Source organism: Meles meles, chromosome 10 (genome assembly GCF_922984935.1).
Source record: "Meles meles chromosome 10, mMelMel3.1 paternal haplotype, whole genome shotgun sequence".
Classification (NCBI taxonomy): Eukaryota; Metazoa; Chordata; class Mammalia; order Carnivora; family Mustelidae; genus Meles; species Meles meles.
The window spans coordinates 97,444,820-97,459,641 of NC_060075.1; the positions used below are offsets into that span (position 1 = coordinate 97,444,820).

The 14,822-nt window shown below is 53.9% G+C and overlaps 1 protein-coding gene across 1 annotated transcript in view; it reads left to right on the forward strand.

The window, feature by feature from the left end:
- Positions 1-14,822, forward strand: part of ABCA13 (ATP binding cassette subfamily A member 13) — a 322,891-nt gene that overhangs the window by 231,628 nt on the left and 76,441 nt on the right. Inside the window, exons 50-52 of the mRNA XM_046020270.1 lie at positions 6,654-6,708; positions 8,423-8,600; positions 10,261-10,376. Of these exons, the coding sequence (XP_045876226.1) occupies positions 6,654-6,708; positions 8,423-8,600; positions 10,261-10,376 (349 nt within the window). The remainder of the gene's footprint in view (positions 1-6,653; positions 6,709-8,422; positions 8,601-10,260; positions 10,377-14,822) is intronic.

The window sequence follows — 14,822 nt, forward strand, 5'->3', positions numbered from 1 at the left end:
TAAAGAATGTGAAGCATAATTCAATAATGGCATGCATGTGTTGAGAAGACCTTGGACATTTTGAAGTAATTGATATTAAGGTGAAAACAATGATTACCTCTGGTTGGTTTTGAATTAGATTAGGACTTATTTTAATTTTACTCTTTCTTTCAAAGATTTTTACAATTGACGTCTATTATTCAATAAGACTAATCCCCTTAACAATGAGGGGAAAACAATCTTTCGTCCAGGAGAGATTAGGAGGAGGAAAGACAGAGGGGCGTCTGGGTGGAGCAGTCCGTTGAGCGTCCGATTCTTGCTTTCAGCTCAGGTCATGGTCTTAGGGTCGTGGGACCAAGCCCCATGTAGGGCTCCACGCTCAGCCCAGAGTCTCCTAGAGATCTTCTCTCTTTCTCCCTCTGCCTGTCCTGCCTGCCTGAGTGTGCACGCACTCTTTCTCTCTCCAAATGAATAAATTAATCTTTAAAAAATGCAAAAAAATTAAAAAAGAAGAGAGGAAGACAGAAAGCCATTGACATACCTCTTGGAAAGTTCATAGATTTCTCTTAATACTCTGTTGGGCCAAAAGAACATTTTCGTCCTTCAGATCACACCAATGGCTCACAGTGAATTAATCCAAAGAAAACAATGGTTGGTGCATAGACTGATGCTAAGGCAGGTCTGTTCGTATGGTGGAGATGCCTACACACATCTGGGCCCTGATACTTGCAGAGATGTACATTTTGTAAGAGGAACGGACCCAAAAATGACTGTTGGATCGGAGACAAGTTAAGTATCTTCTGTCACAGTGGGGATCAGACAAAAGCACAGATGTGCATTTTTACAAATGACAGATGCACAGAGTCTGGAGACCATGATGAGAATAGGAAATGAGGAGCTAATGTTACCCATTTATACATTGCTGTGGGCCAATCCTTAGAAAAGCCAGAATGTAAATGAGGAGAGTAATCAAACAAAGACAGATCATTCAAGTGTATTCAGAATTTGCATGTTGAAACATCATTTCTGAAGACCTGTGACATTGCCATCAGAGAGCCCCTTCCTTTCCTCGAGGGCTGAAACCGCAGCGGCTCCCGGGAGGGATCTGGACCCCTTGCTAACATCGTCAGCCCCAGATGCCCTCACAATGCTGTTGTCACCTAAATACAGTTCTGAGCACACACAACGCAAAGGGACTAATAGCCCAGTTACAGAGATCGTGCATTGCAAGAATGTGGTTTTCACAGAGAGGACCTCAAAGGCTATGCATGATTTTTCTAGTTTGACAAAAAAAGGATAAACTGGGATCCAGAAAATCAGGGTTGTGGTCTCATTCTGCTGTGTTCGGCCTTAGATAAGTCGACAGAACTTCCCTGTGCCTTGGTTTCCCTCCCCGTGTTCCCCACCCCACCACCCCTTGCAGCTGCCCCATCTCTAAGTTGAGGGCTGTCCCAGGACAGGCATGTGGCAGGATGCCGATCTGTGAGATGGGTCGTGTCCCCCCTCCATCTCCTGGATCTGTGCCAGGAGCTGTGATTTCTGAAGTTACTATTTTAAGGAGCAGCCAGCAGGAATGTGAAGGGTGTGAAGTCGCGTGTGGATGGGTGTGGACACCCGTGCTCTCCCTGCCGGCTCCAGGGGTCTAGGGTAACTTGGGACTCGTGGGGAGGAAGAGGGTCGTCTCCTCTGTGCTTTCTCCTATCGCTCTGCCACTGTTAAGAAAACAGGCACACATGGCACTGACTCTCAGTCCCCCACCCCTTCTTGCAAAATACAAAATCTCAGCACCTGTGTAGGGAGATGTCATTTTGATGTTGACGTATGTATGTTCATTCCGTAGAGCTGCTTCTAGGGAGCATAGGGATAGCAAATTGCAGTGTGGAAAAGAGCAGCTCCGGCCCCTTTGATAAACCTTGCAACTGCCCGCCCCAGGGTTCCTGGTGAGCACCTGCCAGCCCTCTTGTCTGCCTGCTTTGGGGTCAAGGGGCTGCCTGCCAGCCCAGCGCTGGGCACCGCACATTGTCATCGGCACCGGGTCCTTCCCCGGGGCTCCCTCCCCACCCACTCCCTTCTTGGTGCCGCCTCCTCTGTGTCCTCCTGTGAGTGGGCTGAGTCCCAATGGGGAACAGGAGCTCTGCTCTGCTGGGGTGAGGGGAGGGGGCTGCCTGTCTACGCCCATCTGTAGGGGTCTCACGGGGGGAGCCTGTTGAAAGGACACGTCAAATCCCTGCAAAACCCGGAGGAGATGTCGTCATTATCATCTGGAGCCCAGATTTCTGTCGCTCAGAGCAGAGCACGATCAGGATGTTGTTGATGCAGCTCTGATGCTGCTGTGAGGCTGGCTGACCAAATCCAGTGGTAAATGCCCAGCAGGACTCATGTGTCTGAAAGCAGGTGGAAGGGTTTTCCTGCTGATCCGATGGCTTCCTTCTTAAGCACTGTGCTGTATGGCCCTGTCTTTCTCCATCTCTTATTTTCCAAAGAGCATTCCTCACTTTCACCACAGCCATGACGATCTGGTGGGATGGTGGCCTTTTAAGTAGGGACCCAGGACCCTTCTACAGTCTTGAGCCCTGAGCTGGAGGGCTCCTTCCAGGGCCATCAGGACCCCCCACCAGTCCAGGAGACAGCCACAGAGCATGCAGGCTTCTTCCAAAGACTGTATTTAAATATTTACTGTGTGTAGAATATGTAAATCAGAGGTGTCTTGAAAGCCAGCCCTGGATGGAGAGCTGTGTCCCCCCGAGATATGGATGCACGGAGGCCCGGGGAGGGGAGGCCCAGCCGCGGTACTTCGTGGGATTCACCAGCTTTGTCCTTCTCACACCCAGTGTGGGCAGACCCCTGAGCCAAAAAAAGACAGGGCGGGGTGGCTGGCGTGGCTGCTTCTCTCCAGCAGCCGGTTCTGTGCCATGCATCATCTCCTCTCCCTGCTGCCCTAGGGAGATGCTCATGCCTGTGCTCGCGTGTTTTTGGCACCACTGTGTCGTGGATGGAGGGAGGGTTCTCGCTGCCCTGTGTGCTGGCAGGTCACTTGAAGACACCCACAGGACTGGGAGTGGGTGGGTCCTGCCCGTGTCCTGCCCGTGTCACCTGCTCAGGACAGTTATCACCATTCTACGCTCCCGTTGTGGCTTCTGGAAGACACGGGTGTGTCCAAGCTGAAACTCTTCACGGGGTTCCGTTTGCCCCAGTTCCCGAATGCTACCGGCTGACTTACAAGGATAGTCAGGCAACATTGTGATGGCTTCTGTATCACGGAAGTCATCATCTGGTGACTGAGAAAAACGTATCCTGGAAACATCCAGAACAAGGGTGTGATGCATGGGGGACCACAGGAGCCGTGGCTCACTTCCCCGGGGCGGAGGGCCAGGTGCAGTCCCACCTGCTAGAGTGCAGCCAGGGGAGGCCAGCGCAAGTCCAGGACCTAGGGTTTTGTTCTGATAAACCCATCTTAAGTTGGAAATATTGTAAATCAAAAATGCACTGAACACAGCAGCCTCCCGAACACCGAGCTTAGCCCTGCCTGCGATACGTGCTCAGAACACTTCATGAGCCTACACCGGGCAAAAGCCTTGCCTACAAAGCTGATTGTATAATAAAGCACCTACTGTTTCTGTAAGTGACTGGATGCTGTACTGAGGGTGAGAGACCGAGAGGCTGTGTGGGTGCAGGCGGGCGGTTGGGGCATTGGCTCTTGACCTTGGGACTGTGAACCTGCCGGGTAGCAAGCTGCCCCCCAGCGTCCTGGGAGAGGACGGGCCATATGTCACCAGCCCGGGAAGAGATGCCATTCAGAATTTCAAGTACAGTCCCTACTGCACGTGTGTCCCTTTGTACCACTGTGAACTCAAAAAGTACTAAGTGGAACCATGTTAAGGCAGGAATGTCTGTATAGGAAGAGGCAGGACATGCCCCTGGATGGAGAGGAGAGACACGGTAGTGATCCTGGTTTTCCAGGGGCAGCAAGTGGGGCCATTGGTTAACAGGAGAGTTTGGACGTCGTCCTACAGGTGTCTTATATCCAGGTGAAAAATATGGGCTCTGTGTTTTCTTTCTGTTTCTCTGCGGGAATTCTCTGGAAGGACTGGAGGGGTTTGGGGATACCGGAGAGAGGCGAGCTGAGAGGCAGGGCATGTCCCTCTTGTCTGGGGCAGGGGTGTGGTGTGCGGGACGGGGTCTGGCGCTAGGGCATGGAGGTGGTGGAAAGTGGCAGAGCCTGACCTCTTCTTGGATGTGTGGGGAGGGGGCAGAAGGGGAGGAGGCTGATGTAGGTTTGAGTCTGTTGACTGGGAGGATGACGGGGACATGAATGGTCTTGGCCAAGTAGGCGGTGGGGAGCGTAGGAGCAGGCTGAGCACAGGCTCTGTTTGGGATTTGATGCTCCTGTCAGGTGCATAAGAAACACCCGGGACTGTCAGGGAGGCCCGAGGAGACCCAGGGAGCTCTTGAAACTGCAGGGTGCAGAGAGCTCTGGACTCGTAGATGAGGAGGGAAATCCAGCTCCGGAAGGGATCCTGCTTCACCCCAGGTGCGTGACCCCAGCTCAGTCCTGGCACTGTCTGGAGGAGATGCAGACCCCACGGGGCCATGCCCTCTCTTCCAAGCTAGCAACACTCCCAGGAGCCCAGGCCACCCCCAATTCTGACCATGGGGGTGTAGTTTGAGGGGTTCCGTGACCCATCTGGCTTGATGGCGCACCAGCATGCCTCACGGGACCAGAAAGCCCTGTGCTTACAGTTAGTGGGGTTGCCAGACTCCCACGTCCTCTTCCTGTGAACCCCAGAGCTTAGCAGGCCCGATGCTCTGACCCTGAAGTCAGGTGATTTCCTTTGTTTCTTGAACTTGGCTCCTTGGACCAACTTTACCTTCCCGGACTGACCAGTCTGTGTCCTGGTCTCCATCACCTTCCTTCAGCTGTCAGAAGGCATCTGCACACCGCCTCTTGTGCCATCTGCACACACACACACACACACACACACACACACACACACACGTTAAACAATTCCAAAATGCATCCACCTTCCCAAAAGAATCCAATTGCTGAGCCCTCGTCAGCTCCCCACACGTCTCTGGACGTTTTCTCCTCTGGAAAGCACTCATTGCCGTGATCAGCCAGGAGCCACACACAGCACTGCATGGACACTTCGGCTGTTTCCAGATCCCAGCGGGACACTTGCCGCATTCCCGCAGGATCCCGGGGCTCTGCAAGCACCATCGAAAGTCTGTGAGCTTCTGCACAAGCCCCCGACAGAGCTGGTGGCCGTAGGTCACGTGCCGGGCTGCCCGCGAGGCTGCCCACGACTCTTCTGCCCAGGAAGAGTGGGAGCTGGTGTGTGCTGGAGGGAGTGGGGTAGAGGGGTGGAGGTCAAGCTCGAGGGAAGAAAGATGGATGGGAGAAAAACAGGTGGGGATTACCGGTCCAGACAGGCAGGGGGTCAAGACCGTGCAACTCGGCTCAGGACAAATGTGTAAATCATGCCCAGGGTCTAGGGAAGCACCCGGCCGGCCTTCCACACACATGGCGGGTGCCCGCAGCAGAACACCAGGACAATACTCATTTAAAGCCAAACAAATTGTTCTGGAAAACTGGACAGTGGAGTTGCTGAATCAATGGCTTCCCCTGTCCTTTCTGCTGGGAGGGAATGTGCATGAGTGAGTGGCAGAGCCCACATGGAAGGGGAGAGACTGGCAGAGCGAGAGAGGGGAGCAGGTGGTACAAGGCTGGGAGACAAAGCTCTCAGGGGCAGGACGGTGGGGGTTTGGAGGACTCTGCCCTGTTCCGGGTCCATGCCTCTTCCTTTATTTATGTTGACTTGTACCCCACGGCGCTTCTGTAAAGATTTTATATGACTTCATGAGAGAATGCAAACCACAGGCAGCAGGCTGCACTAAGTGAGTGTAAGCGGAAGGAGATGCAAGAGTGGCCCATGGTGTGGGGCTGGGATGTGCTCTGCAATAGCCCATCCGAGAAGGCGGCGCCGGCCGGTCTGATGTCCGACAATAACCTGAAACAAGCCATCGTTTGCCCGGGGTTATGGAATCTGTGGTGCAGCATAGACCAGCCTTGGCTGGGGTGGGGTGGGGGGGACGGCATGCCGTGTGAGGTCATGCACTGCCTTTACGATAAAACCGTTATAATCGATAAGTCAGTGGTGATGTCTCCGTACTGGCTGATGTCCTCCGCGAAGGCACAACCCCCGAGAGCAAGCAGAGCAAATGCAGACAGGCAGCTCCGCACACCAGGCTGGACCATCGAGACGGTTCACTCCCCTATCGGCCTAGACTTGGCTTCAGCGAGAGGGGAATGTTTGCGTTTTGCCCCGCGTTCTGTGCAGTGATCCCCTCGCATACTGTTGTGTCGTCTTGCTGAATCTCTGTCTCCCTGCAAAACATGGCTAATGACGGACTTAGGCCCAGGGATGCTTCTGAGGATAAGATCATAAAAGGTCAGACCAGCACCTGCCACTCCAGGCACGTGCGAGACATGCCGGTTGTTCCTGTCACAAGCCTGCCAGGTACCCGCACAAGCCGGCGGAGAACGGTGGGGTGTGCCCTCTCGGCGCCTGCGGACCTAGACAGAGCAGCCTAGAGCCGCCATGCGGGCACAGCGCTTCCACCTGCCATGCCGGGAGAGGGCTCTTGGGCTCATGTCCCCCATTTGTCTTCCGCAGGAATAACGCTATACAGCCAGCCGTACGGAGGGGCCTTGCTGAACGAGGACAAGATGTGAGTTGAAGGACCACTGGGTGAGGGCGGCCCTGTTGATGGGACAGAGGCTTTGGGTTGTTTAGGGGGAATTGGGATCGTCTCCTGCCTTTGCCCCGAGTGATGCTGTTTGGGCGTTACTTTGCCAAGTGTGAAGACCATGATGATTGCAGAATGCTCCTTGACTGAGCCTGTCATACGCTCCACTGTGTTTCTAAGTAAAAATCGTTCTAAGGGCGTGATCTCCCTGAAGCTCAGGGACCCCACGTCTTCCAGATGCTTTTTGGGGATACAATCTTCTTTGAAGATTTTATTTATTAAGAGAGAAAGAGAGAGGGTGAGAGAGTGTAAGCAGGAATGGGGGGAGGGGCAGAGGGAGAGAGAATTTCAAGCTGACCCCATGCTGAGCTTAGAGCCCGATGTGGGGCTCGATTCCAGGACCCCAAGGTCCTTACCTGAGCTGAAGGCAGATGCTTAACTGACTGAGTCGCCCAGGTGCCCCTAGAGAATTTTTTATTTAATTTTGTTTGTTTGTTTGAGAGAGAGAATAAGAGAGAAAGAGAGCATGAGAATGGAGAGGGGGGAGGATCAGAGGGAGAAGCAGACTCCCTGATCCTGGGACTCCAAGGTCATGATCTGAGCGAATTTTTAAAAGTAATCTTTATACTTCGTGTGGGACTTGAACTCACAACCCTGGGATCAAGTGTCACATATCCCACAGACAGACTATAGAAGGTAGGGTGCTTCTCCCTGTCTCCTCCTTTTCCCACCCCCCTTCCCTCTTGCACTGATGACAAAGCTTTGGTCAGACATCGATAGGCAGAATTAGTGCAGTGCACCCTTGAACAACTGGGTTGGGGCGCTGACCCTCTGCACAGTAGAAAATCCATGTATAACTTCACCCCCCAGGACCTACCAAACTGAGCTGGAGACGCAGATCTGCTCGACAGGCATCCTCTCTCCGAGGTGTCAGGGAGGCAGGAAGCACGAGGTGGTGTCCCCTCCCATCCCTGCACTCATTCTCAGCTTCCCCCTTTAGTGGTCTCTGACACCGGCCACAACTCTGGCGGAGGGCTCGCTGACGGAAAGAGGGTGCCAGGCAGTGGACGGTTGGTGATGAGCCCCTTCTCTCCGTGGGCCGGCTGAGGCGCTGTGTGTGCACTGGGCAGTGCTAACGAGGGGTGACGGGGTAGTGTTCTGATGAAGATGTGATCAGGAGGATGCAGTGTATGTTATTACAATTATGGGTGCACCTCCTTTCGGTACAAAATCATTCCGATATTTGGAGAGAGGAAATTCAGAGATGGGCCAGCCACCTGCGGAGCTGCAGCTAATGCCCCTTCCAAGTCCCGACAGGTGTCCCGACATGGGTGGGACCTGGATGTGGGCGGGGGTCCCATGTCCCGGGGGTCCCACAGGAGTGGGGGTCTGGACGTGGGTGGAGGCCGCAGCTCACTATGGACCCCACGCTGAGGATGTCTTTCATTTTAACTGGGGAGTCGGGCTCAGCGGTCAAGAGTAAACCTTGGAGAAGTTTCTAGAAGCTGGAAGGGCTAATCATGCCTGAAAAGTCACTGACGGCATTTAGGACAGACTCCATGAGCTTGTCAGCGTGGGCTGCCCTTCATCAGCTCCCCACGGGGGGTTTCCTCAGCTCTTCGTCGCCAGTTGTTCCCGAGGGAAAGAGGACCCGTGTCCCTGTGCCACCTGACACGCTGTTCTGTCTCGCCCACAGCCTGGAGAGCATCCGCCAGTGTGGCGTGGCGCTCTGCATCGTGCTGGGGTTCTCCATCCTGTCCGCGTCCATCGGGAGCTCCGTGGTGAGGGACAGGGTGACCGGAGCCAAGAGGCTGCAGCACCTCAGCGGCCTGGGCTACAGGACGTACTGGCTCACCAACTTCCTGTATGACATGGTAGGACTGGGGGACGACGTCCCGGGGGCCTGCGTGCCCCTGATCTGTGTGTGTGAGCGCGCGTGTGTGCATGCGTGCGTGTGAGTGTAGGAAGTGGACGCCTCCCACTGTCCACAGGAGAAGGCATCACTTCACTGCTAAGAGCTGGTCTGGCTGAGTCTCCATCCATTGTTAAGGATGGCTTTGTAAGACAAAGGATGGACCAGCTATGCCCTGGAGCTCTGGGAGCTCAGGGACCTGCCCAGATGTGCAGAATTTCTCTTCGGGAGGGTGACACAGTAATCACACTAACTACACTCTGTTCAAGGGGGTGGGACGGGAGAGGGTGAAGGCCCTCCGAGCTGACCTGCTGGCCCCCTCCAGGGTGACCGCAGCCTAGCCCGTTCTGCTAGGGGACTAGGGGTGCCGCTCTCCAGGGGACGCCCTGCGGGTCATTGTCTTCTGTCCTCGGAGGACGATAGCAGTGGCCTCTATTACCTGCACTTGCAGACATTTAACTGGAATCAAGGTCAAGGGCTACCTCCATGGCTGCTTTGAGTTGTCCACATCGTAGGAAAGCGATCGTCTGTCCTCATCAGTACGTCGGTGTCCTGCGCCGCCACACCTTCCATGTGATGGCGTGCAGGGACCGTGCAGCTTGCCCTGGGGAGGGAAAGATGGGGCTTCAAGATTGTAAGAGGTGGGGGCCGGCTTCCAGGACCCCCAGGCAGGGGGGACCCAAAGTCTCCCAGGCCCCAGTCAGTCTCCCCCTTTTCTGCAGTCCAGACTTCATGATCCTTTCATCCCTGCGATTCCTGCCTGGGCTTATGAGGGTGGGAGGATTCTCTCTTTCCTGGATGACTCTGTTTTCCTCTTCGTCCAATCATTTCTGCATGACCGCTCATTTAAGGGATCTGTTTGAGGGTCTGCTCGGGGCAAGGTGTGTCCACGGTGTAGGGACTAAAACAGGGAGCAAGGCAGAGACGTTCTCTGCGCCTGGGACTTGTATTCTCACCAGAGGAAGCAGGACTTAAACCAGGGGTTCAGGAAAGGGCTCCCGTGGGGTCTACATGAGGAGGGGCTCCGAGAGAGGCCCCCGGAGGAGAGTGGTGGGGGTGTGGGAGCCCTGGGGAGGGCACCCAGGGAGGGTTGGAAGGCAGGTGAGCCGCCTGTCCTTGAGTACAGGTGTGCCCAGAGGCCTCGTCTCCTGGAAGATGGGAAGGTGGGGAATGGTGGTCAGAGCGGTTTCCCAATGCGGCCCTCACGACACATGGCAGATGGGCAGCTTGAACCGCTGACGTCTGTCCCTCCCAGTGCCGGGGGCTGGACGTCCCAGATCCAGGCGTGGCAGAACCACTTCCTCCCAAGGCCTCTGTCCTGGGCGTGTGGCTGGCGTGTCTTCCCCGTGTCCTCATGTGTGTCTGTGTCCTGCTGTCCTCCTCTCACAAGGACGCGGGTCCTGCTGGATCAGGGCTGCTCTGGGGACCTTGCTTACCCTCCTTGACCCGTTCAGGGGAGCGTCTTCAGACCCAGTCCCGTTCTGAGGTCTGGGGGTTCATCGGATGCGTGGGGGAGAGGGGACACAGTCCAGCTAGAGCTGGGCCTCCACTGTTGCCCACGTGTCCTCTGCAAACTAGCCGAAGTGGACGTGGGACGCCATCCCCTGTCCCTTGCCCCATAGGTCTTCTACTTGGTGTCTGTGAGCCTGTGTGTCACCATCATCGTCGCCTTCCAGTTAACAGCGTTTACTTTCCGGGAGAACTTGGCAGCCACGGCCCTCCTGCTGGTGCTTTTCGGGTATGTGATGAGAGACACGGCTGCAGAATTATGGTTTGTTTTCTGGAAGAGAACCCCCCCGGAATGGCTTTGAACCTGCTGCCGGCTGCATGATTTTCTCTCTCTGCAAGCAATTATGTTGCTTCTGCAAGAGCCGTGCCGCGGACCCGCCGGAGCAGGTGGAGAGCGCCCCGCGGAGGAGAGCGGGTGGCGGGGTGGGGACGGAGGTGGTGCGGGCTGGTGCCTCAAGGAATCCCCCCAACCCCCGACCCGCCCCACCGGGGTGCGGGTGGGGACAAGCGGGTTCTCTGCCGTCCTCGCCCCGGCTTCATCTGGAGCCTAAACATGATCCAGTTAGCTCCAAAATTGCCTTTCAGAAGAGAGTCCTGCGTCCGGCGTGTCTCTGCTCTCCTGTGACCGTGGTGGTCCAGAAGGCTGCCGCATCGTTGCTGCTGTTGCTTTTCTCCAGGGAAAAAACAGCAAAGGCAGAGAAGTCGCTGTGCACACTTCTCATGTTCAAACACACTGAGCAGGCTCATTGCCAGTGGTCCTCAAATTGTATACACTTGGTATCAAAAATATGTCTCTCTCTAGGCTGAGCGTGTGAGAGAGACTTGCCATGAGGAGAGAAGATAATGAACGTACTTATTTTTTATAATGCGAGGCGGATGATCTTTGAAAACCCCGCATTCTGCTTTTTTGAGGCCAAAGGTGACAAGTAAAATGATGTTTACGCAGCTCCCGGTGATGTCAGTGACCCCAAACATTTAACTAGGGAACAGGATTTAATACGAAGGAATATGTGTTATTATTAGATGGCTGGATGGATGGATGGAGGGGGGAGAGACAGACAGACAGGACAGACAGACAGATCTTTGTGGGAACCGTGATATGGACACTCACGAACTCTGTGGCCTTGGGAAGAGTCATGACCCCCTCCAGACCCCACCGTGTTCTGTGTGCAGTTTCAGTTCTGTTCAGTTCGGTAGCTCGTACAGACTCACAGACAGTGAGTGGTGACAGGTCCCGTTTAATTACTCTCGGCCACATTGTTGCTATGAGAGCTGTGCTGCTGTGCAGAGGATATTATGTCTGAAGCTATGAATGCTTGTGTTTGCACCAATCGTGCTTAGTTGGAAATTTAGGTTCCCGGGTATAAAGGGCCGCATGCATGGGTTCCTGCTTCTCAGGAAACAGTTTGGTTTCTGTGCGTGGATCCAGCTGAGCGGACGGCGTCGTGGCTGCTGATGGTGTCGTTGAATAGACTCGCTGTACCCCATCTGAGAACTTAGGAAAGCACAGCCCATTGAGTCTGACGTAAGAGAGCAGACAAAATCTAATGGATAGAGACGTGTTTTGAGGAGGGGTCCTGAAGCTTGTTTGGCTTGTGAGCACCTTTGGGAGTCTGGGTGAAATCCAGACTTCTGGCCACGTGTGCAGCCACGGCATTTTCCAAAGAAATCGGGAGATTCGCAGATCGCTTGACTGACAGCCTGGGCCAGCCTGAGGTTGTATCTCCAGGCAAGAATCCTTCAGTCAGATGGACTGGGGGGTCTGAAAACAGCTGATGGTGCCACAGTGTCCCAGTGAAGAAGGGCCCTGGGGTGGCCGGCTGGAATCACAGAGCCACACCCCAGGGACCACGTGTTGTTCCCATTTACAGGGTGGTTCTCCCCTCACTGGGCCGTGCCTTGCACCCGACACTGCATGGGCATTGCTGTCCCCTGCGTCCAAGGAGGCATGTACGTCTGCTGACCTCTCTGTCCCCAAGGAGGGAGGCACAGGGACCCCGAGGACAGTCTCGGGAAGGCAGCCCCCAGAATGCCCTGCAACCTGAAGACCTTACAGGCATGAAAAGGGACTTGCAATTAAACGGGATTTGGAATCCAAAGAAATTAGGGTTTGGACCAGGGCATAGAGTCTGAAAGAGACAATAGGGAAAAAAATGCCCCAGTGACAATTGTCTTTTTTTTCTTCTTCTTAATATTCCTGCTCTCTAGCCAAGAAAACTTGATATGTTAGCTGGAAAGTGAGGAGAATTAGCATCAAAAAGAGGAAAGGAATGTCAGAAAGAAAAGAGAAGCTAGCTTCTATAAAACACTGAAGCCACAGGAATGTATTTGGTGATTATTTGGTGCTTAAAGCTTGTGAGCAGGAGGCTGCAGGGTCCTGATCCAGGTCCTAGAAAATTCACTCACTGCGGGAGGGGCCAGCTTTCAAAAGGAGGAAAACCACACAAATTCTGGAAGGACCGAGAACAGCATGCCGCTAAGTAAGTAAATATTACATTGCATTTTAATGAAAGTAGAGAGTGTTAGAAGCCACTGTAGATATCACTAAAAAATAAATTATGCCCTAGGAGCACATATTTTTTTTCTTTTTAAAAGATTTTATGTATTTGAGAAAGAGAGGGAGAGAGGTAGAGAGCATGAGCCGGGGGAGGGGCAAAGAAAGAAGCAGATTCTCTGCTGAGCATGGAGCCGGATGTGGGACTCAATCCCAGGACCCTGAGATCAGGACCTGAGCTGAAACCAAAAGTGGGATGCTGACTACACTAAGCCACCCAAGTGCCCCCTCTGCCCCTGCCCCATTTAACTTGTTACTTAAAAAAAAGGAAAAAAAAAAGAAAGATAGGGATCGTGGAGCTGTCAATATGTTGATTTGAACCAAGTATTTGAAAGGTGAGTCATGAATATATAGGGAAAAAAAAAAAGATGGCTGCAGAGCTGGGGGAAAACCACGCGTGAAAACCGTTCCCTGATGCAGCAGGTGTGGCCAGTGGCAGGTGTGGTCAGTCTGTGGCCCTGTTGCTGATGCCTCCTTTGCTTAAAGACGTAACGCTCTGTTCCACTGGTCCAGTGTCTCAGTGACAGGACCTGGCATGGGAGCTCTCCCTACTGAGTAACAAAACACCGACTGTGAACAGAGTGCAGCGGGGCTGGACAAGTCTTCATTGGTGGGTCCCTCTCATTCCGACGGAGCACGGGGCTTCCGAGAGGGACAGGGAGCTGCCCCGTTCCCGGACGGCCCTCCTGACTGTGAGTGAACATCCCGCTGTGCTTGGCACCCACCTCACTGCATCACACGCCTGGTCGGGTGTCCCTACCCAAATGCCCGAGCCCCCCATCGTGAGCTTTCAACGAGAGACTTGGCTGGACACCGTGTCCTGTACGGAAGCAAGGGACACCTGGTCTTTTGTGCTGGAGACATAAGGGGACTGCGGTGTTTACCTTCGGCTTCCCCAAGAGCTGTTCTATGGAAAGAAAAGCGACGGGTCACAGAAGATAGAGTTTGGATCGGTGGCGTTAGGAGATTTTGGGGTCACTCTGAGAGGGCATTTCATGGCAGGGATAGCTGCCCCAGGATCTGGCTCACAGACTGCTGGCATTTTCATTTCTGTGCAAAGTACCACTTGGAATGCTGTTGCTTCAGCCGTTTGTCCCAGCAGGTGCATGAGGGAGGACCGCACTTGACTTCTGCCCCAGAAGGGACATTAGAGGCGTGTGGGGTCCGATTTCTCTCTGCAGGGCTTTTCTTCAGGTGCGGGGCTGGACCCTTCAAAGCACCAAGGAGTCATGACCTACCTCCTGGGTAATTGATTTCGTTATTTAATGACAATTTGATTATTTGGTACAGTGGGTATTTATGAATAATTGCTTCCAAGCTCTCCCCTCTACCTTGTACGCTCTAAAATAATTTCCACCGTGCCCACGTTACCAGGCAGATTTTTGTTGAGATGAGTTTCCAAAGCAAAATTTTATGTGTGATAGTTCTATGTATGGTATTTTCTGAACTCTGAGGATGAAACGTTCAACCCAAGAACTCATTCTGATGCCACGGGTTCAGATAGAAGAAGTAACTACAAGAAGGTAACAGCCCACCTCGAGGGCCAGGCCCATCTCCCACCACTTGGAGTCCCGTACATTGCAGAACCAGCCAACAGAGAAGGAAACCTTGGCTTTCAGGAGGCGCTGAGGGATTTCAGGTGCACCTGCCAAACCACGCTAGGAAACCTGCCTCCAGGCTGCACATGGGGACGTGGGACGAAGGCTGCGGTTTACAGTGAGTGACTTGTCTGCTCATGTTCGGAGCCATGACTCCCGGACCCGCGTCCTTGAATGGGGCGCGCACTTCAGTGATAGACGCCGTGGGAGGTGAGCCACATGCAAATGAATCCCGTGGTCGGCTTCGCCTGCTGTCAGCGGCAGAGCCTCCATCTGGGTCTCATGACCTTGTAAACCCTTCCCCATCTGCAGCATGGGACCACACACCTGCCTCTCGGGCTGCTGGAGAGGGAGGAGGATGCAGGCTCATCGTGGAGGCCCACAGCACAGTGCCCAACATGGAGAGGACGCTGAGAAGGAAGCTTTCCAATTTTACCTTCAAGCCTTCTTTTTTCTTTTTTAAAAAAATTTATTTATTTGAGAGAGAAAGAGAGAGAGCAAGCAAGCGTGGAGGAAGGGCAGA